This window comes from Galleria mellonella, unplaced genomic scaffold (genome assembly GCF_026898425.1).
Source record: "Galleria mellonella isolate WM207_F2 unplaced genomic scaffold, CSIRO_AGI_GalMel_v1 utg28, whole genome shotgun sequence".
Taxonomy (NCBI): Eukaryota; Metazoa; Arthropoda; class Insecta; order Lepidoptera; family Pyralidae; genus Galleria; species Galleria mellonella.
The window spans coordinates 4,966,258-4,981,102 of NW_026442064.1; the positions used below are offsets into that span (position 1 = coordinate 4,966,258).

The window sequence follows — 14,845 nt, forward strand, 5'->3', positions numbered from 1 at the left end:
ATAAACACACACTCACACTTGCTATAACACATGCATACGTGTTATTATTAAAATATATATTATAAAGTTGTATTCGTCACAAAAACTATGTCACATAAAAACTACAACAAAAAATATGTACTTTTTAACTCGCATAATGGCTAAAATAACAAATCTGGAATAAAAAATCGCTTCGCTTTAATATACTATTTATATTAAACGTATGCATAAAAAAAACTTTTTTTACTTACAATAAAAATAATCAATTAGAAAAAAATAAGTACTGTCCACTTTCACTCACTTTTGCACGATTATCAAATTTTCATTCGAAATTCAAATTTTCATATATTTAAAAATAAAGTTGTTTACATCTATGGTGGTTGATGACAGAGTGAAGCATGCGCAGCTCCCGTACAGGGGTTGAATGAGGGGCGGGGGGTGTACAATATCCCGCCCCATGGTTTAGGGTCCAGATTGATAAGCTTATTGAATTCAGAATAAACTGAATGACGCGATGATTGATGCTTCATTAGTAATTATCATGTCTCGATCACTTTTATACACGCTCTGATACGAAAGTATCTCTGTAACTTATAGCTCACGTTTAGACCCTGGCTGTCTTCGGATTGGGATTTCATAAATATCTAAGTTTAAATAATGTTACAATAAAATTAAATAGTATTATTTTTAAAATTATATAAGTACAGAATTTTATATTTTTTTAAGATTTCATAACATTGAAATACGTAATAATGAAAGAACGGAACCCTTATAGGATCATTTTGTTATCCGTCGGTCTGTCTGTCCATTGTCAAGGCTCTTTTTCTCAGGAACTTGTGGAGGTATTAAGTTAAAATTAATATCTAATACTCAAGTCTGTAATTCCTAGTAGCTGTGAAAAAAATATACTTCTAAATCAATGCAGTGAAAAAATATGGCCGTGTCTATAGCGATATTTTGAAAAATGCAAGAAAATTAAAACCGATATAGGGGCCTTTCCGTTGATTTAAAATCATGAAATTTGGCAAGAAGCAATATCGTACAGCATAAAGTAAAGTGAAAAATTCGAAAACCGTAAATTTATATTATTTTTTATAAAAAAAAAATTGTTTTGCATGTTTTTTTATTTTTAATTTGTACGGAACATTTGGTGCGAGAGTCCGATTTACACTTGGCCAGGTATTACCAATATTTTCATTTTATTTTATTTTTTTCTTATAAACCTTAAATCACAAAATTGGTAAAGAATTCTGCTATGCCCTATATATATATATATATATATATATATATATATATATATATATATATATATATATATATATATATATATTATATATATATATATATATATATGTATGTATGAATACCAACACCCAGGTAGATAGATACATACTTATTTAGATAATATGTATCTAAGTGTGCTAATATGTTTTTAAATGCATAATAATTTTTAAACACTTATGCAGATCCAGCAATGAAACGATGCACGTTTTCGTAAATTATGTATATAGTACGGAAAAAAGTGTCAAAATATAAAAAAAAATTATATTATACAAATTTGTGAATGCTACAACTAGTGAGATATAAAAATGAAACTGTGGTAAGTATCACACTGTTTCTGTTTTTAAAATTTTTTCATATCTCCACAAATTGGTAATAATCAAAACTTATTTTTAATATGGCAATCTTACTAATAGTAAAATTAAAATTGTCTCAACATGGGAGATATTTAGGAAAAATTAATATGAGCGGTCTTGATAAAAGCAAACAACAAATAAGTAATTAAAAAAAAGAATTATGCCGGTCTGTCTGTATGTTTGTTGCGTGATGCCAGCAAAAACTACTATACCAAGTTGGATGCGGTTTACACAGTTACATTTCTGATAGCCTAATTTCATTCGTCTTCCTTCTTTTAGAATCCACGCATACTAAATACTGAACAAAATGCTAGCCTCAAATATACAAACAGATTATTCATTATTTTAACAAATTTTGTATAAAAAAAAATACTCACCTATTGCAGAGAGACGATGATGCCACATGGTGACTCTCAGAGCCGTTCCTTGTAGCCGATCACAAAGTAACAATTACTCTAGTATAGTTATTACTCAGTCTAGTATAGTATTAAAAGATCTGCCATTTGTATCAGAACTGGACAATGTATTGTGGCTATAACGGCGAAACTGCTGGACCTTACGTGGAGTATATTTGGCGTTGCATATTCACACGTTCGTTATCGCATGCATGAGGTAGGTCGTGATATTGCAAATTGCTGCCTCATCACATTACCGCCACACAGTCTGTGATACGGTAGTGAATTTTTTTCTATCCATAGATTGGTTTACAATTTATGCATTTAGAGAGGTTGCCTGTTTATGCAACTCGAATTAACCATTGAACGTCCTATGTAGTTTTTTTTTTTCTGCTTTTACCTGCCCGCTTAGGAAAGTGGTATGAATGAATCTATCGTTACGAAGTTTTCGTTGGCGCATTCATGCTTCCGTCTCATTCCAACTTATATCTTATTACTATTAATATTATTTCAAAAATTATTCGAAAATTCGTCATCAATATATCAGCCGTTAAGTATCCACTGCTAAATATAGGCCTCCTCCACAAGGGCGTTTTGTCAATAGTTGCCACGCTTGACAGACGGGTTGACAACTGCAGTTAGATTTTGGTGATATTTTAAAAGGAACGCTGCCTCCAAGCATTAAGTTCTTTCGGATCTTCCTCTTACGACACCCACGGGAAAAGAAGGGGTAGTTTGTTCTATGCCAAGACGACACAGCAATATCTCATATAGATGGCGGCAAAAAATTATAGTTACCATTTGTAAAGATGCAAAAACTGTATAGATATAGTCTATCTGAATAGAACATAATAAGTTCCATTAAATAAATAAATAAATGATATAACGATAAAACATTCATTTAAAAATGTGATAACAAGATATTTTTCTCTGTGTAAAATAACAGACAGGATATGATAATACAAACACCCTACAACACTATCATGAATACACAAAATTGACCGAAATTCCCTAAGGAGCTCAAGTCGACATGAACATAGCTGTTGATCTATCCACAAAATTGATTATAACGGCGCGGTTTGTAAAATAAGTAATAGTATAGTAATGAATAAAATGAGAATGATAGTAGAGTAATGAATAAAAATAATTTTCACAGGGTATTCTCAATAAAGTTTGCCAGTAGTTGCCATGCTAGGTAGGCGGATTAGCAACCGCAGTTAGACTTATAGGGATATTTTACGATAATTGTTTATAAAGCTATATGTACAAGAGCGCAAAGCTGCAGACAAACTGCAATGCAGTTTCGCAGCACTAAGAATATATATTGTCTATGTAACTATTTACTTGAAATAAATAAAATAAATAAATACCACTACTATGTTCCTTTAGTCACCTTTTACGACATACACAGGAAAAGAAGGGGTGGACTATTCTATGCCGGGACCGCTCTAGATATATAGACAGTCTATATAGATACTCATAACATAAGATTTATTTAATAAAAAAATTAATATATATTTTTTTATACAAAAATTAATTAAAATGCTGTGTAGTCTTGAATAGAAAAGGCCATCCCTTCCTTTCTCATGGATGTCATAAGAAAACGACTAAGAGAGTTTAATATTCCAGGGATGAGTAGCAGCGTCTCTCTTAAAACATCTACAAAGTCTAACTGCAATTGCCAAGCGTGGCAACTACTGGCAGAACCATCCAAGTGAGATGCTTATGTTCACTAATAGACAGTTACAGGTTGATATAATGTTAAATTAATTTTAATTAATTAAAATATTTTTTTAATTAATATATTGAATACTAACTACAACTACACAATACATTTAGTATACCCTCACTACATAGTAGTAATAAAGTCGATGTCATCTATGGGTGCCATCTTTAAATCTTTGTCACTAGTACAAATACAGCGACCTCATTGGTCGCCGTGTGGCACCCCTGCAGCGAGGGTTGGCTCTATTATTTTCAATTTAGACCTACTTTTGAACAGATTACCCTTTGTATACCTGACTCTGGGGTTGATTTACTGACTGTGACAGTCATTTTTTAATCGCAGCTCATTATTCCTTTGTTTGATTATTGAATGCACTGATAATGATATGGACAGAAAGGACATAGTATTAATATTTTTTATTAATGGGTAATGATAATGGAATGGTAACCCCAGCTGAGCTACCGGTATATGCTGGCGGAGCATCAGTGAGTGTTGATAAATGAGGATGAAAGTAAGTTAGTTAACTTATCATGACTAATTCCATAAGAATTAACTAAGATGGTTTCCAGGGGGAAATGCGTGGAGGTCGATGGGAGGTGCAATGGGGCTATCAGACCCGATACTAAACTCCTTTTCCCCTGGATTGTGATATGTTGAATGACCGTGATAAAAATAACCTAAGTTCTTTTCTGCCACCTATACCCCTGGACATGTACACATAAGTTATGGTGATTGATTAAACTGTTAAGGTACTAAAAGGATTTTTTTAATATTACTTTGATGGCGACTGAGCATACGGCCCGTCTGATCGGAAACTTCGTTACTGTAGCTGATTCCTGTAACACCAGGGATGTCACACGCGCGTTGCCGACCATTAAAAAACCTTAATATGCCCATTTTGAACAACTATTATACCCTGTAGTCTTTAGAGAAAGTCTCGACAGAAAGACCCTTCCATAACCTGAGTATTCGCTGGAGAAATCTTCTCTGAAACTGCACTGTGCGTGACCATACTGGTTCTAAGGTGTGAAGATGGATTCCTTGCCAATTATGCGCAGTGTGATGGTGAAAGGTGGCTGTAGGCATCATATTGAAAAGTTCTTCAAAACACAAACCATTATACAGGCAGTAGAAGATGCAGAGAGAACAAAATGTCGCCTTAATGCCTCTGCACCAAATCAAAAGGACTAAGCTGATATCCAGGAGCTCCCGGACTTGTGACTTATATAATAGCAGTCTCTGTCTCGGGATGGAGTATTGCTTTTTTTTATTTGGCACTTCGAGCTTTTTGGACACTAGCTTGGCCTTGTTCTCCAGATAACTTCCGAACCCGACCTTGCTGGAAATGTCGACACCAAGAATCCCAGTGTTTTTAGTGACGATAACGGACGTGTTCAGAAATTTCGGAGTCACAGCAAATGGGGTTTTCTTAGCGGTGAACACGCAAGATTGTGTTTTCTAAAGTTGAATTAGACTAAATTTAGCCTTCCACAGTTGGAGATTTTGGTAAGAGTACTCAAGTTTTTAAACACAAGCCGTCCGCGGTTAGCCTCCACAACAGGACGAGGGGTATTGGCACGGCCCGTGAAGAACACGTCCCCAGTACTGTCATCCACACAACAATAAATGTCGACTGTAGTCAACAGATCATTGGCGTGCATCAGTAACAGCATTGTGGATAAAACTGAACTTTGTGAGACACTGGCGTTAATCTCCTTGCTACCAGAGCAAGAGCATCGACCACGGTTTTGATGCATCTGCTAGATAGAAAGGTTGCGTCCCATTTACACAATCCTTCAGAAATCCGTTAGGAAATCCAAAAGGACGTTCTTAGCCAGCGGCCAGAAGTACCACTTCTAGAGGGATGGCGTCAATCAATTCTGGCGATAAAGCCGAGTCGAGATATTTACAAACTCACTTCTATGTTAATAATATAATATTAGTGAATAATTAATTATAATAATCGTAATTTGATTTATAATTTAATATTAAAAATAGAATAATTTACTATTTACTTTATTGAAGAAGATTATATTGAATAATAATTATTGGAACCAAAAAGCTTTTTGTTACAATTACAAAAGTAGGGTAGTAGTACGACAACAACCACATGAGTTAAAAATTGAATGAAGAATAACGAAATGATATTAATACTAAAGATTATAGAAAATCTAAACTGTTTTAAAATTTTAGTCAACTTATATGTATTAGTATAAGCCAGTATAAACCGCTATTTATATAGGTTATATTTTGTATATATATATATATATATATATATATATATATATATATATATATATATATATATATATATATATATATATATATATATATATATATATATATATATATATATATATATATATATATATATATATATATATATATATATATATATATATATATATATGCAACTTAGAATGGCAAACTAGGTGACACCCATCTGATGAAAAGGGGTAACCGTCACCTACAGACATGAACAATATCATGGACATAACAGAGCATACTGCGTCGGCGCAATACTTTTCATGCGTTGCCATTTCTGAGGATTGCCTCTGTACCCTACAATTAGGTACATTGCCGTGGGATATGGCAACTTTCAAATTGAAACACTGTCATTCAAACACAACTACTTTACGGTAAAAACACGAATGGGACAGATGCAAGCAACGAAAGACGACTTTTCTACGAAATCTCCCTCTGGTAATACATATATATTCTTATGTTGGAGTATGTGAAAGATAATAAAATATAGATACGGGCACTTAGATTAATAAATGAAACAGACAATAATTAAATTCTATAAAAAAAATTTAATGTTAAATAATTCACTTACAAATATATCGCATGCACTCATGAAATGCTCAAGAAATGTTATTTATAAACTTCACCGACACAAGTAACTCAACGACAAAATGTTTTCTTGTAACATTAAAAAAAAAAAAGTAAAAAATATTTAACAGAACAAAAACCTCAACCTACGATAAAACGATAAAAGCCTTTCAACTGTCGCTAAACAGAAAACCCAAGATATACATCAAAGATCAATAAAAGCATTATTTGTCTATATGCAATTAATAACAGTTGTGAAACATAGCATAATATATTATACACATTAGATACGATTTCTAAATGTATTCAGATATCTCTAATCATCGAAATATGTAGAATAACTTTTTCAAAAAATATTGGACTTCGCTGATGCAATTTTTGTTTTCGATAACAATCTTTAATTTTAATTTATGACACTTCATGTTTTGTACAGAAATATGAATCTTGGATTATTTGTAGGTGCTTTCAATACTAATTTTTTTTATATTATTAGATATTCGGCCCGGCTTCACACGGGTAGACAGAATTTTAGTAAATAATATACAACGTATGTTACACGCTGATAACAAAGAAAATATAAGTCAAAGAATTTTTAAAATATGTTGAGTAGTTTTTGTATTAATCTGTTTTGAAGAAATAAACAAATCTTTCCTCTTTGTAATATTAAATTAGAGAATGGCAAATAAGCTGAAGGCCTGCTTGATGAAAAAAAAGCAATTGCTACAAATTGATATAGATAATACCATATAAACACGACAGAATAACTGTGTGTTTCTCAGTATTTACAGAATAGAAAATAAAAATGTGTATTTTTTTTTGTATTCTAAATCCCCTCATGTTTTGCTATTTTTTAATTTCGAGTCACTAATAAGAGAGTAACTAAAATGTTAGGCCTCTTGTGTTTTTATATATATATATATATATATATATATATATATATATATATATATATATATATATATATATATATACTTTTCAGAGTAAAAAATAATAATAATAACATCATTTATATATCTTTTCTGAAATTTGGAAGATATTTTTTGAAATTAGTGGAAATCTAACACCTATCATAAGAACCTACATCACGTATTGATGTTTCGAAAATAAAAGATAGCAATCTACTATGTAATAACAGTAATTATAATAATTCACACATTATATGATGACTATTCACTAAAATATTTTTAATTTTAAATTTCATTACAATAAGAGACACGCTATAGATGTAGACAATCAGATACTTCTGATTGAGTCTACCAATTACATACTACTTAAATGAACACATAAAAATATAAGATTTGATACATTAAGTATGAAAACATTTGATTCTTTTATTTTTTAATTAATTTAAATTGGGTACGCATTCATACAACTAGTAAACTGCTACACAAGTTAATATTGGGTCTTGTATATTAACAACAGTAAAAAATGTTTTCAATTCCAAATTTTTTAAGTTACATCTTCAAAAAATATAACTGGGAAAATCGAATTCTTATACGAATACGTGGTGTAATAATTTTAAGGTGTAAGGTGTAATACTATAATTAAGTCTCTAAGACGTATTGTTTTAACTTCTATTGCTCTTATACCATTTTTTCTTAAATATCTCCCATGTACAGACTTTCTTTAGTTACAATTTTATTATTGTATATTATTAGTAAGATATTTTTGATAGTAACTTGGACACTTATTTCTAAGTTGATAATGTTATCAACATGAAACAAATATAACATCATCTCACTCACTAGAAAAAGTACAAATAAATTTAAATTATTCATTACTCGTAAAATAAACGGATGTCAAAAAAGTCTAATGCATTAAAGGTCTAGGATCTACCTATGATTTGCTAGTCTTTATAACTGAAATGGTATGACCGAAGTGTGAGATCAAACAAAACCTTGCAAATCTGACAAAAACTTATACTATATTTTGCACTGTCTTTAACTATACTACGAAAAATTATAAATAAATTTATGACAGTACTAAACTAAATCAGAGTGCGGCCCTTTAGATTGTAAGCGCATATTGTACTACCATAACATTCATCTTTGCCTGCAACTATGGGTAACATTACAAACTTCTTTTATTTAAAGAATACTAACAGTTGAAAGTAAAGATATAATTTCAAGAGAAAATCCAGATCCTCTTTACAGTTTCTTTGGCTCAGTGGGTGAATTTAATACTTGCACATAACTTTCTAAACTATAAACTAAATGCAGTAACGACTAATCTTTTGGCAAAGCGCTGTCACTCTTCCCTCTGGAGTATACTCTGTAGGCAGTCTTAGAACCGAGCATTCTATCAAGAAGACTGTGTTTTGCTCTCCGTCGGAGTGCCAAAACTTCTCGAGACAAGTCGTGGAATACATCGCTGACTTGGTTCACTTGTTCGGCTGCCGCCACTTCGGCGAAACTGCATTCGAAGTCTTTGGCCAAAATCTCGCCTTCCTCTGGACTCACCTGGAAAATTGAAACGAATAAAATACATTATTTTTTTAGGATTACATTAAAGGATTATTAGTAGTGTGGACTGCCAGTTCCATTGTTAGTATATACCTTGCCAAATCGACCTCCCCGCGGTCCTCCCTGGAAACCATTGTGCTGAATACCAGGTGTATTTATCACGATAGGGTAACTGACCTACCTACCTTTTCATTCACACCTATCATTCTTCACAGGTGGACCCCAGAGTATATCGTTAAAACAGGCGGAATAAACATTCCAATATCATTTATTTAAAAAAAAGTCAGAAATCTTATTAGTTTCTGGTTTTTATGAAAATCGTAATCAAAACATGAGGTCTATATTTCATTTTCAGAGAAGTTGTTAGTTAAATGGATCAACTTTGAATATAACTTCGATTAAGCGAGCCCAATAACAAAAAGTAAACGGTAAGCTTTTACATACATAAGCAGGTATAGTTTACATTTTGTTATTAAGCTCGTGGTAGCTTAAATTCATCGGACTATTTAAAGAGGTACCACTTTAAATATACACTCTATTAGTAATGTATATATTAATTTTTATAAACTTTTGCCTATTCTAATAACTAAAACATATATATAAATTTAAATAAAAAGGAAACATCTGCAAATTTCTACGCTACCAAAATGATTACCTCTCAGATATGTATTTAAGCAAGACAATCAAACCTGTCACCTATATGCCTAATGTTTAATAATTATTAAAGATAATAATACCTAAAATACAGCAATATATTTTATTACCTGACGCAGATGCACCATATCAGCTTTATTGCCGACAAGAGTGAGAGGTATATCCGGCTGGATGGTCTGCTTGGCTCGGCGAACGTAGTTAAAGGACTCCCTGTCTGTGATGGAGTATACCAGGAACAGCCCGTCCGCCCATTGTGCTATCTCATTCCCGGGCAGCTCGTCTATACTCTGAAAACGTTCATCACATATCTTTACTAAGCTTTCATTTACCTTGCTTTAAGTAAGTCTATTTTTTTAATCACTTCATCACATCATTATGTCAACCGTTAACTGTCCACTGCTAAATATAAGCCTTCTCCATAATGGGAATATTGTCAGTAGTTGCCAAACTTGGTTGGCAACTGCAGTTAAGCATTGGCGATGTTTATATTTATAAATACAATATTTTTGCTTACATTTATTCTCCACGTACAGACAGCAACCAGTTACGATTTCATTATATGTATTGATGATAAATGTTCAATAAACATACAATAATTTGTTATACTCGTACAATACCTTAGGACACGTATCCAATATTTCAAATAAGATAGGCTCGCCATCCAGGAGTGCTTCATGTTTGTACTTACTGTCTGTAAAAGAATAGATTTTAATTACTCAATTATAAACGTGAAATATACGTAGTAAATAATTTATGCTTTGACATTTTATACGCTATATCTGTACTTGTAGACTGTGTTACAGAGTAAAGTGTAGGATATGGCAATGAATTGTAGGGTATGGAGGCATATCTATGACACTATTCATGCCTATTATAACGTTTACTCTTACCGGTTGTAAACTGTAGGATTCTTTCCATTTCAAATTACACAAAAAATATATACCGACTTATATACGATACTAATTATATCGTAGCGTTCAATTTTAAATTATAAAAGTATGCAATTAGATCACAGTGATACACATACATACCACAATGTAAATATTAAGTTAATGCAATTTTTATGTTAGATTATGGTTACACATGTGATTATATATCAGATCGGTCCATCAGAATAGAGCTAAGAAGACTGTCAGATAAGGCGGCGGTAGTCACTTACCACCAGGTGAGCCGCATGCTCGTTTGCCCCCTGTGTTGTAAAAAATACCTATTTACGCAGAAATGTTTGGTCCGGTATCTCGAGCGTTAGTTTAAAAATTCATAAAAATTCATCGACAATCTACACCATAGTCCAAAATGCACAATTAAAATCCTTACTAAATTTAGACGAGGCTTGAAATCTAGATATGGGGTGTATAGAAATTACATGTCTCATTTCGTTCCTTTCAATCATATGTATATTAAACTTCATCAAATCAGCATTTGACTCTCCTACACAGTCAAGTGTACAACTAGTGTGTAAAACTAAACATAAGCCTCCCTCTTCGAGATTTTGCCAATAGTTGCCACGCTTGGCGAGCGGATTAGCAACCGCTTTGGAGATATTTTAAGAGAGACGCTGCTGCTCATCCCTCGCCCTCCCTTAGTCGCCTCTTACGACGACCACGGGAAATGTAAATATATTAAACTTACTGCTGTAAAATAGTCTCTGACATAATGTATGTATGTATGTATGTATGTATGTATGTATGTAATATATGTATGTATGGGAAAGGGATTGTTAATTGTTGGAAACCATTGTGATTAATACTTGTCGCATTCATCACGATGAGCTAACTGACCTGTTTCATGCTCTTCTATTCCTCACTAGTGCCCCGCCAGTGTACATCGATAGCGCAGACGGGGTTACCATTCCATTATCAACTATTAAAAAAAATATTATAAATACATACCTTGCTGGTGATCATATTCGCCAATATACCGTTTAGTGAGGAATCGCACCGTGAGCGCTGCAAAGAAAAATGAAAACCCAATTAAACATAAATATAATAAATACAATATTAATAGAGGTACATGACAATATTGTTATTACATAGAAATATATAGAACATTGATTTAAATGGCTCTGTTTCTAAGAAATCATCAAATTCTTTACCTCAATTACCCCAATTATTATTTTTATTTATCCCCAATTGTTTATTAAATTATAAATATAAATATAAATAAATTTGTACATAAAACAATTAGTATAACCTATAAACACAGTGACCTACACTACCTAAAGCACACCTGCAATGCCTTTAGCGTTTTGGGTGATCATGGGCGGCGGTAGTCACTTACCACCAGGTGAGCGGCACTCGTTTGCCCCCTGTATTGTAAAAAAACCTATTTGCCCAGAAATGTTTGGTCCGGTACCTCGAAGCGTTAAATTTGTACTAGACTGGTTTTTATTGACTATATAATATATATGATTATTTAAAATACCTGTCCACTGTTTTCATTAAAATGCTTTATCATTACACGTTATTATTACAAATCAAAGTCCTCCGCCGCGTCTGTCCGTCTATTCGCGATAAATTCAAAATCTATTGCATCGATAAATTAAAAACAGTAACAGCATACATTAGATATTTCACCACATCATTTTAAATTCATTATTGTCAATATACAATTCTGTCCATTCGGGATCATTTTTATAATTTAATAATTATTTTCTAGTTTCAGTACACTCGTTAAATTAACCCTTTGCACTCCAGTCTAGTAACTCATAGAGAATACCAATAACTTATTAACTTATCAATAACTTATTATAATGTAAACATAAAAAACATATGATAAACATTAAAAGATAGACACAGACGATTTCGCTTAACTAACTACTAACTTAAAAACAACCGTGTCGCTGTAGCCGCGACAGTGGATGTAATGTTAACATTTTAATGTCGCAAATATAGCGAAAATGGAGTGCAAAGAGTTAATAATGTACGTCAATACATTGTTAAATTTGTGGTGGTGGGATATGGCGTGAATTTACTGGGTACAGAGGAATAACACCTGAGTCCTCAGGAATGGCAACGCATGGGGGGTATCATGGGCGAATCAGTATACTCTGTTATGTCCATGGTACTACTCATGTCTATAGGCGACGGTTACCACTTTCCATCAGGTGGGCCGTCAGCTTGTTTGCCATTCTAAGTTGTATAAAAAAAAAAAGTTAAAATTTATAATATTACATTGTATTTACAAGTTTCCAACAAGTATCTGTTACAACAAAATATGATATGTCAATTTGTTTGTCCATTCATAATGAATAGATAACGTGACTCTACACTTTGTGATAAGTGGTGTGATAGTAGTTTTAATAATATAAAATCGAAACAAAAATTAACCTCTAACCCAAAGTGCAGGGAACAATATACATTTACAAAATTTTATTAAATTCCGGTAAACGGTTTCGAAGATTAACGTGAATTAATTTCATACCACAGGATTTTTATATAATTATTAACATTGGCAATATAACTGAAATTTGTCCAAAATTTACTATTATTGCAATAGTCGGAAGTAATCAATAAATATATTTTTTTTTTGTGATTCTGTTATGTGATTACGTCACCAGTGCTAAACATGAATCAATTTTCACAATTAAATAAATATAATAATCGAGAATAATGTTTACTCAAAAGTTTGTATGGAATTTGTAATAATTGTAAATTTAAAGATGGATTACGTAACAGTGAGAAGTTGTTAATTTTTCTAATATAATTGTAACATATTTAGTTATAAGTTTTTGTGAGAAAAATAAATAAATAAAGTCAAGTAAACTTAATTCTAAAGATTTTTGTATAGTATTTTTTATGAATGTACTGTTTTGTTCAAGTTCAATATCAGCTGAGAAAAACGGTTAGGAATTCATCTGTAATTTTTTCAAATAAACTTTGTCTTTACAATTTAATAAAATATGGAATTAAATATGAATATGGAATTGTAACAAACATAAAAAAAATAACTGAGCTAGCAATAGAGATGCAATCCCCATAAATAATAATCACTTCTCCCCCCCTCCCCATAATTTATTTATAAATATATTCAAGCCTTACTAATTACCAAATATGAAAGTGACTTTCTTTGTTTGTTTGTTATCCCTTGGCATATTAACAACATAACCAATTGTCATAAAAATGGTACACACATAAATCGTCATAGTCGTAGAATACTGACGGATCTTTATATGTAATCTTTGTCAGATCCGTCAGTATTCTACGACTGTGACGAAATAATATACCAGAGGGAGACTGTATACAAAAGTCATTTGCTTGGGCAGATCTGTCTCATTCGTGTTTCTACCGTGAAGCAGTTGTGTTTGCATGGCTGTGTTTCGGTTTGAAGGGTGGGATATGGCAGTGAATTTACAGTGTACGAAGGAATAACACCTGAGTCCTCAGGAATGGCAACGAATGGGGGATATCGTGGGCGAAACAGTATTTATACTCTGTTTTTTTTTTATACCACTGAGGTGGCAAACCAGCATACGGCCCACCTGATGGTAAGTGGTTACCGTAGCCTGCTTTGTCCATGATACTGCTCATGTCTATAGGCGACGGTTACCACTTCATTTAGGTGGGCCGTCAGCTTGTTTGTCATTCTAAGTTGCATAAAAAAATATTATCCCGGTCAATAGAATCATCCCAACTACGTGGAAGTCATGGATAAAAACTGGTAAGTATATAATGTTTAATAAAAAAGAAATTTTACTTTTATAATAAAATTGTTATTAGACGAGGTCAGTACATGAGAAATATTGAAGAAAAATTAATATGAGGTGCCTTAATAAAACCAATATATGACTAAACATTATTTAAAAAAAAAAATGTTTGTCTGTCTATATGTTACTGCAGCACGCACAATTTTTTCTAGGCCTAACTGAATATTAGTGTATTTAATCGATATCCTATCTCTGAAACTTGCGCATATGAATTAACGGAGAAACCTAATTAACGAATAAAAAAAAATTGTAAAAAATGGGGTCAAATTAACCAGAAGGTTAGGTGCTTGTCTCGAAGGTATTCCGATTGGTACTCTCAGTACATTGTCAAATTATTCTAATAACTATCGTCAATAATTGAGATCAGAAGCGTGTTAATTGAATCAAAGCATTTAACGTTCCATTGTTTCTGCCTACCCTTATGGAGACAAATGTCAGATATATATGTATGTATG

General features: G+C 32.3%; 1 protein-coding gene across 1 annotated transcript in view; it reads right to left on the reverse strand.

The window, feature by feature from the left end:
* Nucleotides 1-6,537: 6,537 nt before the first annotated feature.
* Nucleotides 6,538-14,845, reverse strand: part of LOC113517064 (ras-related and estrogen-regulated growth inhibitor) — a 36,447-nt gene continuing 28,139 nt past the window's right edge. Inside the window, exons 2-5 of the mRNA XM_052895501.1 lie at nucleotides 11,578-11,634; nucleotides 10,303-10,376; nucleotides 9,796-9,972; nucleotides 6,538-9,028 (exon numbers count right to left, since the gene is read on the reverse strand). Coding sequence (XP_052751461.1) covers nucleotides 8,795-9,028; nucleotides 9,796-9,972; nucleotides 10,303-10,376; nucleotides 11,578-11,634 — 542 coding nt within the window. The 3' untranslated portion in view covers nucleotides 6,538-8,794. The remainder of the gene's footprint in view (nucleotides 9,029-9,795; nucleotides 9,973-10,302; nucleotides 10,377-11,577; nucleotides 11,635-14,845) is intronic.